Source organism: Dendronephthya gigantea, unplaced genomic scaffold (assembly GCF_004324835.1).
Source record: "Dendronephthya gigantea isolate DGI-Jeju-01 unplaced genomic scaffold, DenGig_1.0 000194F, whole genome shotgun sequence".
Classification (NCBI taxonomy): domain Eukaryota; kingdom Metazoa; phylum Cnidaria; class Anthozoa; order Malacalcyonacea; family Nephtheidae; genus Dendronephthya; species Dendronephthya gigantea.
In genome coordinates this window covers 269,573-283,330 of record NW_021163204.1, presented here as the reverse complement: position 1 = coordinate 283,330, position 13,758 = coordinate 269,573, and the positions used below count along the sequence as shown (strand labels likewise).

At 35.7% G+C, this 13,758-nt stretch overlaps 1 protein-coding gene across 1 annotated transcript; it reads left to right on the top strand.

The window, feature by feature from the left end:
- The first annotated feature begins 1,525 nt into the window (after window positions 1-1,525).
- LOC114539012 (isoaspartyl peptidase/L-asparaginase-like) lies at window positions 1,526-12,699 on the top strand. Its single transcript, XM_028559849.1, has 6 exons — window positions 1,526-1,669; window positions 1,842-1,906; window positions 6,784-6,974; window positions 10,765-11,064; window positions 12,272-12,444; window positions 12,521-12,699. The coding sequence occupies exons 1-6, from the start codon at window positions 1,526-1,528 to the stop codon at window positions 12,695-12,697; spliced, it is 1,050 nt and encodes a 349-aa protein (XP_028415650.1). The 3' UTR covers window positions 12,698-12,699.
- The last annotated feature ends 1,059 nt before the right edge of the window (window positions 12,700-13,758 follow it).

Genomic DNA, 13,758 nt, shown 5'->3' with positions numbered 1-13,758 from the left:
CAGAATGTCCACTGAGCGTGAAAAAACATCTTAGCAAGCTCCGAACAATGGTTATTATTTATATCATGGTGTTTTCATTGTCCCAAGGATCCAACTCATTCCAAGTAGCATTATCCAGAACTGAAATGAAAACATGAGACGGAAAGGAGAATCCTGAGAAGAAACCGACATTATTCCCCAAATAATTTATCGGGTTTAACGATATATTGGAGCCATAGAGCGCCATCATTGCAGTAATTCAAACGTCGATATTTCACGTTATGTTTTGAAATTTAAAAAACCCCACGGCAAAATTCAAGATATATTTATGTTTTATTGCATTCTTTCGGTTTCGAATATAAAAAGTAAATATTCTGGCTCACGGATGCCTTAGAATACGGCAATATTTTCTCGCTCCTTTTGTTTACAATTTTTATTTTCAAGCATTCTGATTGGCGGAGAGCAAAAATGTCAACAAACGCGCTGATTGGCTTAGAACGAAATCTGCCCTTGTTTATTTACAGACAAAAGTGAAACAAGTGACCGATCTTCTGAACCTGAAGAAGATGGATCTGAAGATCAAAAAGCGAAAGGCAAGAATAAGCAATGTATATTTTTTCATTCCAAACTTTCAGGAAACACTTGATCTGCAGTTGGAAAAATATATGTTAATCAATATTCATAGAAGAACGTTCGGTTCTTCATTTAATTTTTTTCGCGCATAGAATATGTCAGAGGGATTTCTACTTTAACTAACTGTTTTTGTACTGGTTGTTAATGTTAAGGAGGTTTGCCTTTGCCGCCACAAAAATTCTGTGTTGGGACTTCGCCTCCACATTCTAAGAGAAAGAGAGGGAGATCAAAATCTCCTATGACCTCCAGGCCTAGAATAAATCAAACGGGTAATAGTACGCCATCTGAAGCCGAAAACAACGGATTTCCAATGTCCGAAGCAAGTAAGCAAAATATAATGCAGAGCATTTACCTTACTAATACATGCATATTTAGGCATTAAAAATTACACCTTTCGTAGGAAACAAACATTATTCGCCTCCACATGCTAAGAGAAAGAGGAGATCAAAATCTCCTACGACCTCAAGGCCTAGAATAAATCAAACGGGTAATAGTTCGCCATCTGAAGCCGAAAACAACGGATTTCCAATGTCCGAAGCAAGTAAGCAAAATATAATGCAGAGCATTTACCTTACTAATACATGCATATTTAGGCATTAAAAATTACACCTTTCGTAGGAAACAAACATTATTCGCCTCCACATTCTAAGAGAAAGAGAGGGAGATCAAAATCTCCTACGACCTCAAGGCCTAGAATAAATCAAACGGGTAATAGTACGCCATCTGAAGCTGGAAACAACGGATTTCCAATGTCCGAAGCAAGTAAGCAAAGTTTAATGCTAAGCATGTACCTTACTAATACACACATTATTAGACATTTAAATTATACCTTTCGTAGGAAACAAACATGGTATTTTAAAAAACTAACGAGAATATTTATTTAGAATTTCAGAAGAGAGTGCTGCATTTGCTGATGGACATACGAGACAGAGTTCAAGAAGTAGGGAAAAGATGTGCTCAAAACGAACCAGAATACAATATTGAACAAATAACCGATCTGGATCAGTTTAAAGCAATGAAGGCCAGTCTTTCTGACGAAGAAACGTCAAAACTTCTTGTAAGCATTTCATGTAATCATATGATTTTAAAGAACCATGTATGAAACAGTCGGAAACACTCAAGAGGAAATCTTTCTACAAGGCACTCTAAACAATTAATACATATAATAGCATACATATTATATTAATGTAATTCAAGTAGGATAAAGTTTGTCCAATTTTGCATTTTAGCTTTCTAAACTTAACAGTATTGGCGGATTAAGTGTCAAAGATAATGCTCGCAATATAATGTCCAGGTATATAGTACTTAAATTCTTCTTGGTGAGCTAATGTTTAATTTGATCTGCTTTTATCCAATAAATAACTGCTAGTAATAAGGACTGTTATATACTATTTTCCCAAACGCACTTAATATTACTTCTGAAATTATTATATACCGCTTTTAGGCATTTTCGCTTCATATAAACTGACCATTAGATATATATCCTGTAGATTAATGACAAATACCGTCATGGCAAAGATGAATATGAAAGGGCACGGCGGGAAGTTTGCGTTTAGTAGTTCGAAAGTATTTAAATTAGTCAAAGGTATATCAACTTTGTTACTAAAATTACATCAGTTGGTCTTCCTCTGATTTTTCAATCTTATTGTTTTAGAAGCTATTCTGAAGAACCATGATAGCACTGAGGCAGAGGTCGCACGAAATGTGGCTTCGTTGTTAAAATATGCTCCGGACAGAAGCGGAGGCGGAGGAAGGGTTAACCCATCACTTTGATGGACTTGTTTGTGTTTCATTTAGTCGGGACTAGTTCGAATGAAACCCGCTTAAAGGTTCATAAAAAATACGTTGTGTAATTCTTGTTTCATAAACACTCAGTAACGATTATGTATCCGATATCAGTTTGTGTTCCTATGCACTTATAGCGTGCAACATGGATACAACGCCCAAAACTGTTGTTTTTTCAACTTTAAATGAAGGGATGTAGTTTTTTCATCTTCAAATGATATGGAATCAAGATTGGTTTGTGACGTTTTTTCTAAGCTTTGCATGATCAGATCAATTTGCGCATTCAACATTTTCACGTTGTTTCAACGTTTAAAGTTTCACGTGTTTTCAAAGTCGAACAGCAGACGTTGAATCAAGGTTGGTTAGTGAAGTTGTTTCCACGGTTTGTAATCGACGTCAGATCAATTTTCATATTCAACATTTTCATAACAATGTTTCAACGTTTAGATTTAACGTGGTTTCAACGTCGAACAGTAGACGTTGAATCAAGGTTGTTTTGTGACGTTGTTTAGACGTATTTTAACCGACGTCAGATCAATTTGCATATTCAACATTTTCACAACGTTGTTGTAACGTTTTAATTTCACGTAGTTTCAACGTCGGAAAGCAGACGTTGAATCAACGTTGGTGAGTGACGTTGTTTAGACGTATTTTAACCAACGTCGGAACGATTTGCATTTTCAACATTTTTGCGACGTTGTTTCAACGTTTTAATTTCACGTGGTTTCAACGTCGGAAAGCAGACGTTGAATCAACGTTGGTGAGTGACGTTGTTTAGACGTATTTTAACCAACGTCGGATCGATTTGCATTTTCAACATTTTTGCAACGTTGTTTCGACGTCGTAGGCGGACGTTGTGACAACGTTGTATCAACGTCCTTTTGCCTACTATGACATATATAAGTCTGCTGTCGTTCATGACAGAACTTACACGTGATTAGATATGTGTTATAAAATCTCTAGGCACAATTAACTGGACTTTTGCATCGTTTATTTAGGGAAGAAAATGGCAGAAAATCCATCACTGGACCAAGGTAAAAGAATTACGAAATCATGCAATTTAGTTAGACAACAGTACTGTACAGAAGAACATGCATATCATCACAAGTTTTGATCTGAACAGTTTGTGTCACACTTCGTATCTTTTCGTCTTAAACATTTTGCATGTTTTGTCTAGGTCTAAATTCAACAGTGCCTTTCCTAGCAATGCAAGTAGTTTTCCGTAGACATTTTGTATTTTTGACCCACAGCTTTTAGTACCCAAAAGGTTCAAAATATGAATCCAATAATGTCAAGTTCTATATTTTATTGTCTTAATTAAGTCAGCCACTTTGCAAGGGCCATTTTTTTCTTCCGGGAAAATGACAAAAACTCACAGTATGTTGCCAGTATCACGCTGGCAAGAATTATAACGGCACGTTGAAACATGTTGCAGCTAAAACGCGGATAATTAGATCTGATCGATTGTACTAATCGAAACCAGAAAACACGGGTTGACAAAGTGTTGAGCGTGAACTGAGTAACGGACTTACCCCGAAATTTATGACGCAGACTTGTATAGTGCGGGCTCATGCATAGGGTAAAAATTAGGGTGTCGACCTAATTCCGGAAAGCACTAATAATTTAATCTCCGGGGTGTTATTCGAACACAACTTCAGTGTGCGTACGTTTACATGACATGATTAAATGGATATTGCATGATCGTGACGTTGGCAATCCTAAGACTTTTTAGGTGTAAAACGATGAATTAGTCTACAAGCGGGGAATTTCGTTCGAAAATATGGGCAAATTTGTTTACATTTATCAGGATATATAAAGTGAATCCGGAAATTTACAAACTGGCAAATAAGATAGCGACAATTATTAGACGAGGTAGTTGATCTGCGAGTTTTATCATTCACAAATTGGATACCGCGTTTCTGATTTTATTAGTCTGGCAGGAAGCTAAACAGGAACCGTAGTGGTTAGTGTACATTGACCTGTAATCATACTGTCATACCAAACCCCGTCGCTTTCTGTGACTATATTCTGTTTGTTCGTTGAAAGAATAACTCGTCATTTGGATCCAAATGAGATACATATTTCTAAAACGATGAAACAGGACAAGGTGGTCCACCTGTTGCAAACATCACTTTCGTTTCCGTAGCCTCGTCAGTCTCGCGAGGATTCTTTGTCAATTCGCCTTTCACCATGCATGCTAACACATTTGCTAACATATTAACACCGCGGTTTCAATTGAAATTTTTAAAGTCTCTAAGATTTTTTCCGTAATATGTCCGAACTATTGAAATATAAGAGTCCTTTTATAAAACCTTTTGATGTCGTTACGTTCAATATAACCAGGGAGCAGCGTGGCAGCGTGGCAGCGTGGCAGCGTCTTCAAACAAATTAGCATGAAATGTGGTATAACAACTGTCAAAATAGACAAAACACTTCTCGACGTATCGACCTCAGGGCCTTCGTCAGGAGAGTTAGTATGAAAATAAATACCGGAGAATACATGCCTTGTATGGTGGCAAAATCGGGATAAAAATAGGCCCATAAAAAATCAAAACAAATTGGAATACATTACATTGCTAAAGGCAAGTCGCTCGTGCGCTAATTTGCATTTTCCTTTAAAATAAAAAGTTAGTGAAATATAACACTTCGTAATGTGAGGGCAACAGACTTGGAGCACTGTGTGCCGAGCTCTACATGGATAGAACAGCTGTTTAGAAACGTTTTCGCAACCGAATCTTTTACCTTGCATGGCTATTTCTGCAGTCCGCCAAATTAAAAAATATATTGCTCAAAATTTTAGCCGTGTTCTCTCAACGAACTTATAAAATCACTCACATTCATACAAACACTTCGATTTGGATTGTTGATGAATTGACGTGTACTATACCAAGAAATTTTCTTAATTAAAGATATTGTTTTTCGCATTCCTAATATGAATTTTCCTCTAAGGTCTAGATATTTTCTGCAGTTGCACATAAAAATATTATCAACCATACAAAGCGTATAATTATACACATTCGAACAAACAGTGGGCAACATCCAGGGTAACGGCAATTTTAGGTGCTGTATACTTTTGCTATAATTTATGTATTGAGTTTATAGTAAAGCCATTATTGTTGAAAGTTATATGCAAATTAGTTTACATGCAAATCACCATGTCACAAATTTCTAGTAATATCTTCTCGTTCATTCGTACTAGCTCGATAAAAATACCTTTATAATTATATACATGGGAGCACATAACCAATCTGTTATTCTAGTCATTTTTATGTCTTGGTAAGTATAAGATGCACCAATTTGACCTCGATGCGGACGTGCAGCAATGCTATCGTTTCATGTGTTTCGCAAAACAGTTCAATGACTACTCACTTGAGGTTTCAAATGATCTAAATAGAGCCTTCTTCTAAATATTATTACATGAACGACTTAATGCATGCCAAGTCCATTATATAAAACGTATGCACTTATATTTAAGGTACAGGTGAAATGCCGAACAGAGTTCCACAGATTGTTGTACACGGTGGTTTGTATAATCATTTGCTAAACGAGAAAGGTCTTGTAAAAACTTACATGCAGGAAATAAAAGAAGCTGCCAAAAAGGGTTATGAATTTTTGAAGGTTAGCAAAATGTAATCAGAGAAGGTGATATATAGTAGTTATAAGTAAATTAAACGATTTGTCAAGGTTAACCTTGCACACGCCGTATAAGTGATCACACGAAAAGATTATTAATTGTTTCATTTGTCAATGAAAAATTATAGATCAAGCTTGCCAGTGACCCCTTCAACGTAGGGGCTGAAAATTATATAGGAACATTAACAAAAAAATAGAAGTACATTCATGAATAATTAAATTACAGATATTTTAAGCCTTACAGGTATATAATTGTATACAGGTATAGTACTTCCTATCCGTCATTAATTTACATATGTAAATAGATTGTATATATATATATATATATATATATATATATATATATATATATATATATATATATATATAAATATATATATATATATATATATATATATATTCAAATTTCATGTAATTTTATATCATTTGTCTGAAGATATCTTAGGTTAACGACGAAACGTTACAAATATATTTACTTTTAAACTTTAAATTGTTTTGATGGCTTTCTTAAATGTTATATGTTGGGCTCTCATATTTATAATAAGAATCCGTTTTCCGCCTGGCAAATCTCTAGCTACGTTATATAAATATATTCTGATGACCAAATTACTAGCTTAAAAATGATTGGCTTGGCAAATCAGAATATGCAATTGCAATTAACTGGGAACAATGGCGTTTAAAAAAGAATTTTGTATGCAATTACGAAATGCTAATGATAAAATAATAACATAATTTGTTGCTCTTGCATACAAGCCACAGTAAAACAAGTTCGTTTGAATATTTCCTAATACAGATTGGCGGCACTGCTGTTGATGCAGTCGAGGCGGCGGTTCGTCACTTGGAGGAAGATCCGAGATTCAATGCTGGTCGTGGGTCATTCGTGAACAGTGAGAAGAAGGTGGAATGCGATGCGATGATTATGGATGGAGAAACACTAACAGCCGGTAGGACTTTATCATTAAGTATGTAAATTAGTATAGCAATGAATTTTACCAGGGTGGTCATAAACATTAAGATTTAACCAGTTTTCAAGGGTTTGCGGAAAACACCTCTGAAGTAGATTTTAACCAAACCTTGAAAGATTTACTTTGAAAAAAATACAGAAAAATACGGAAAGAAAGCGATAGAAAAAATTACGAAGGAAATAATTCAGCGAATTGTTATATTCATCAAGGTTAGTTTCACCCAGCGCAAAGAAATGTTATTCATTGGCTTATACTATTGTTTTATTGTTGTTCAATTGCACTTTTGTGTATCATTAAAAACTGTTATATCGTTTTTCTAAACAATCGAAAAATCCCTATTAAGACCACCCTAAAAAATCTAGACAATAAAGCTACCACAAATTCATTCCATTTGGGTTAAAAATTAATATGAAATTTACCTCAAATTTCTAAAATATACGTAGAAAGTGATAATCAACGACTTTCACAGCCAGCCATTGCACAATGTTTTAAGACAAGGAGTAGTTGGTGCAACAGATAGTGCATACATTACCAAGCATAGCAAAGAATCAGACGCAAAAAAAATTGAAAGCCTACTTTCAAGACAAACAACCAACCCTTACACCTTTACGTACCTAAATTCCTTTAATTAATCACCACCAGTCTTGCCTACTCTAACCTGTTGTACCATAATTGGCATGGTTGAAATCATGTAAATATGTAAATAGTTCAATTGAATTGGTAATTGCGCTGTGGATATAAGAACCCAAGTGTGCATATTTTGTTAATAAAGTTTTTGTTAGATGTTAGTGACACCGTTGACCTTTGACATGCGACATTTGATAGCAGGAAATAGTTTGACTGACTAACGGAAAAATAAAAAAACTCATGAAGTCTCGGGACCTACACCTCCGTCGGTATCAATTGACACGTGATGAAGGTGATTGGGTAGTTTACAAAGAATATCGTAATAACGTAAAAATCAAAATTAAAGCCGCAGCGAAGGACCCTACATTGAACGAAGTAAGAGAGCATAAACATAATTCGAGATCCCTATGGAAAATAATTAATAATTTAATTCCCTCGAAAGAAAAGGAAATTAAAGTTTATAGTAAAGACTCCAAAACAGTTGCTGTGGGTCGGAACGCTGCTGAAACAGCGGCAAATTAAGTTGTATTGGTGCTTCACCTGAAGCAGTTAAATGGTTTCAAAACTATTTGACAGGCAGATTCCAATACGTGCGCATTCGATCCACCAAGACATTGACTCGCCCGAAAACCATGCACTGGCATTCCACAAGGCACAATACTATCACCAATTCTGTTCCGCATCTATATAAACGATCTGCCAGGCAGTATACAATCGAGTATCCTTGATTCATACGGGGATGACTCAAAGCTTTATAAATCATTCTGCATCTGTGACTTGGAACTGACAACTATTAATTTAGAGGCAGACCTACAGATAGCAGCCAAGTGGTGTTTGGAGCATCAGTTATTGATAAACCCAGAAAAAACTAAATTCCTTGTGGTCGGCTCAGACCCATGCTACAGAACTTACCTACAGAAATGTCGCTAACTTTTGTAAGACTATAAGACCTGTTCTATTAGCTAAGGATTTGGGAATCAATTTGGATTCATACCTATCCTACGATATCGAAACTAATTTCGTCGTGTATCAGAAAACTATGTCAAATAAATCGCGTGAAGGATAGTTTTGATAATGCAACAATAAAGTTGGTCATCGAGTCACTTGTAATTAAGAAACTACTGTACTGCTCAACGGTGTGGTCCAACACGTCATCTACCAACATCAATAAACTTCAAGCAGTGCAGATCTTCGTGTGCAGAGTTATATCAGGGGTAGGAAAGTTCGATCATGTAACTCCGGCGTTGCGCGAACAAAATTGGTTGCCAGTGAAAAGTTATTATTCGAAAGGGAAACTCTAATGGCTTACTAACTGGACTGTACTTGTACCTAACTACCTAGCAGATGAATTTACAAAACGTTCTGACATACACGATCGTTCAACAAGAAATCATGACCCCTTGGATATTCCTCTCTATAAAACTGCTGCAGGTCAAAGAACATTTAACTACCGGGGTGTTAAAATATTGAATAATTTGGGCGATAAAATTAAAAATATGGTAGCAAAAACAATTTTCAAAAAAGAACTTAGAAAGATTTTATTAAAAGAATCTTATTAATTATATTTAATATATTCCGTATTTTTTGTTCACTGGTCAAAATAAAGTTTACGTATCCATGGTGCATGCATGTATGTATGTGTGTGCGTATTTAGCAAAGTAGTGTAAACGATGAGCAATAAATATGATCCAAACCCACTTAGCCTGCGGCATGTAACTTGCTCATGTTACTGGAGTAGGACTGAAAAAAAAATGGGGTAAAAACAAAATTTCAGTAAGCGCCGTTGATTTATGGATCCAAAGCAGCACTTCACTTGCGATAGTAACCCCTAGTCTAGGTGATTATTTTAGCAAGTGGATAAAAGCACACCCTCTCGAGAATCAAAAGGCAGAAACTGTGACAGTGCGTTCGTGCAACAGTTCGTTTTGCGTTTTGGAGTCGAAATTATTATAATTCAGCATGAGCATTTTGTTAGGTGTTCATAAGACGCGGTCGACGACAGCGCTACATCCTCAATGGCCATGGTTTAACCGAACTTTAGATGTTTGGAAGATAAATAAATTTGCCATTATATTTAGTTTATTGTCGTCCATCTGGGTTGGGAGAAATTGAGTCAGTTAAAGACTATGTTGATCGACTATGGGCGAAAATAGAGAACAAGCACGAATTTGCAAGAACATGCATACAAATAGCGAGTGACCGAATGAAACGACGATATGACATTGGAAGCTCAGGAGAGACGTTTCAGTGTGGGGACGCGGTTTGGTTGTACAATCGCTCCCAAAAAAGATTACCTCCAAAACTGTCAAATGAATGAGAGGGCCCTTTTTACTGATAACACAGATAAACGACTTATCACATCGGGTACAAAGATCCCCTCGGGTGAAGTCTAGAATCGTACATCGAAATTGATTATGCCGTTATTTATCAAACCGGGACTTTTAAACTACGACAAGAGGGCAGTGAGCCATATCATGATTGAAATCATGTACATATGTAAACAGTTTAATTGAATTGCTAATTGCGCTGTAGATATAAAAACCTAAGTGTGTTTTGTTGATAAAGTTGTTGTTAGATGTTGATGACTTCGTTGACTTCTGACATGCGACAATACATTATATTCACTTACTTCGATTTATAATATTAAATATATATATACGCGTACGTTCGTACGTGAAAACTCACTTACGTACCTATTCATATGTGCTAAACCATAACTATACCTGATAAACTATCTATGTACGTAAATTAACCTTAGAATTGGTGAAGTAATTCAAACGTCATATTTGAAACCCATTTGAAAAAACACCGTTGAAGGTTCAAAGCCGAAAATACCTCGCCATAAATGCCGTGTTTTTTTCCTACACAAAATTTATCTATCGGAACACGATTTCAAGGCTTAAAAAACAACTAAAATAATATTTTTCGGAATCCTTGCCCCTGTAGCAAAAGTAATAAAAAAATTTGGTGAAAAAAAGCCATTTATATGATCATGTTGTCTTGGAAATAAAACCTACAAAAAATTTTAATCTACAAAACCGTACCATTCAAAAATTTTATAGTGAACCCTCCTCCCCTTTAAAGGGGTAAAATTTAGAGGAATTTCCATTACCCTAAGATAAAGTAAATCATATTCGTTTAGGTGCGGTGATGGCAGTACAACATTTTCTGCATCCTGTTTCACTCTCCAGAGCAGTCATGGATAAATCGACACATTGCGTCTTGTGTTCAGATGGAGCCCATAAGTTTGCTAAATCAATAGGTTTCACGCCTATCCTGGAAAATCCAGATCACCTAATTGTTTCGGAAGAAGATAAAACAGCATGTGCAATTGAAAGCATGCATGAATGTGTGGCTAGTACCCTTGATTCATATTGTTGCGATTCCGTTGCAGCCGTTGCTATGGACGAAAATGGTCATTTGGCTTGTGCCATATCAACAGGTATTAGCTTAGTTTTTGTTTTATGTTTAAAAGACAGCTTCTGTCACACAAACTTCCAAAACCTGGATGCAAGACAAAACTCTGTAAAATAACCCAGCTAAGAAAAAATCTGAGAAACGTCGACATCTAGGGCACTTTTAGACACCTACAAAATTTGAAGAAATTACAGACTGCAAAAGCACTTTCGTCTAAAATCAGCATTGGATGATGCTTTTTTTTGTAAAATAGTGTGCTTAGTAATTTATGGAGCATCCACAGACCTCTCGGTTTTGTTGTCGACAACTATCCTAAAGGGACCGCGGAAAATCTTCAATCACGAGGGGATATTCGTATATTCGTGTTAACACTCCTTTAAAACAACAATTTAAAAAGGGACTAATTAATAATGCAAACAAGAATTATGAATATTACTAATTGCAAAATTTTTTTTAAATTCGCTTTAAAAAATGTAAAATTGATGGATTTAAAAACGATTTTCGGATCCCTCAATAAATAAAATATATATTTATTTGTACACATGTGTTGAATCTATTGAAACGTGGTTACATATTTTCATTTTAAGATCCACCCCAAATCGCAGATTGCTTCGACAGCCGTGACAACTTTTAGTTTTCGATGACTGTCTCAATCACACACGTAGTAATTTAGCTCAGAGATAGACCGTTTCGATAATTACGTCACAACATTATCGTTTTGTACTTAGAACCTCCTTAACTGAGATGCATATATGGGTTTCACGTTCTACTCTCATGAGCGAGTTGCAAATATGCAAAACATCCTGCTTCAATACATGCATGAAAATTAGAAAAGTGTAGAAATTAGGCTTCCGGTCGTCGCCTGGTAGCCTCGTTTTAGTGATACGGCTTATTTCCACATTTATTGGTCAAAGCTATTTTTTTCATGCTTGTGCTTTGTATCATTGCACGTGACTCCTGCGAGTAAAACTTAAAATCCATCTCGTTTAATTAAGGCCAGGTGATTCTAAATTTAAACGATAATGTTGTGACGTAATTATCAAAAGGGGCTATAGCTGTCGACAAGTAACGAGTTTTCCTGAGAAAATCGGGGAAGTCGTTAGTTCGACTGTTTACGTTTGTCGACGACTAACTTCACAGACGTCACTTTTTAGTTGTCGACGCCTTTTACTTGTCGATATCTAAAATTACAGACATTTTAACGAAAATATAATTTATCTTGTTTTTATCAGGTGGTACACCCAACAAACTGAAAGGTCGTGTTGGAGATGCACCTCTGATTGGTTGCGGGGGTTATGCAAATGAACATGGTGCCGCAGCAACTTGTGGACATGGAGAATCGATAATAAAATTGACTTTGGCTAAAGAGATTGTTTACAATATTGAAGGAGGGCAGAATGCTCAGGTTATAGCAATAAACATAATGCAGACTTTTGTTAAGTGTTATTACAAACCTTGAAAATATTTTTCTTGAACATTAGGAAGCTGCAGATAATGCTGTGAAAAAATTAGACTCTGACGATCGTGTAGTACCTTTTGCTGGAGTCATAGCGATTGATAAAGAAGGGAACGTGGGGATCAAAACCAATACTACATTCATGCCTTGGGCATCCATTAAGAATGATGAGATGGAGTATATGTCCTATGAATCCGCTTAATATAAAATGATATTGTGATAAGTAAAAACCTACAAGAGAATTTAGTTTGTAATAATTGAACTTTCAATTAGAACTGCAATTGCAACTGTATTTTTAAATATGTTTGAAGATTCAGCCCGGCACTCCATAATTATTATGTACGCCGGCGCGCTATCAATTATATTTCAAGCACGGAAGTTTCGATATAACAATGCTTTATTCCTCATAACACAATTTACACAGCTGATGAAAGACTAAGTACTAAAATAATTTAAATAACGTCATAGTTTAGTAACCTAGCCGCATAACTGCATTTTTTCAGCAGCTCGTTGTCCACGGTTGTGTTTTTTGAACATCCTACAAAAAATATTTTTCCAACGATTTCTATATTGGATATATTTAGCCTTTTATGGCGTCTGTAGAAGCTAGGAAACAACGAAAATGGCGAAACGCTAGCTCCTAATCTAGCGCCGCGAGCAAGCTCGCGAGGAAATAGTCCGGTGGTAGTGGTAGTAGTAGAAAAACTTTATTTAAACACACATCCCTCATCATGAGAAGATGTTTTTCATGAGCGGCGTCACACAAGTTACAAGAAATAATCCAATATAAAATCTAAATTATGTACACACATTTAAAAAGCTAAAATAATTAGTATAGATCGATGTTTGACTCGGTTGCTATATTTATATCAAATTTTTGAAGCTACATATGGACTCTTGTCAAATTTTTGAAGCTACATATGAACTACATAATTATGGACGCTTTGCTTCCATTGTTAGGCTATTCCAAGTACTCAGTATTAGGCTTAGGATTAACTGAGAGATCAGTATGGGCATTTCCATTTAGTTCGCGATCTGTTTCCATTCTATTAAATTTATCCATCAAGTTTATTTTGGAGCTGATTGGCCGTTTAGTATTTTGTTAACCAAGACTGCCCTATTTATTTTGAATCTGTCATTCAGATTTTTCCACGACATATAGCATGAAGCAAATCTGACGACCTGATATCGTAACTGACAATTGTCATAACCCTAAATTGCTGCCCTACTTTGCAATTTTTGCAATTTATCCGCAATTCAACC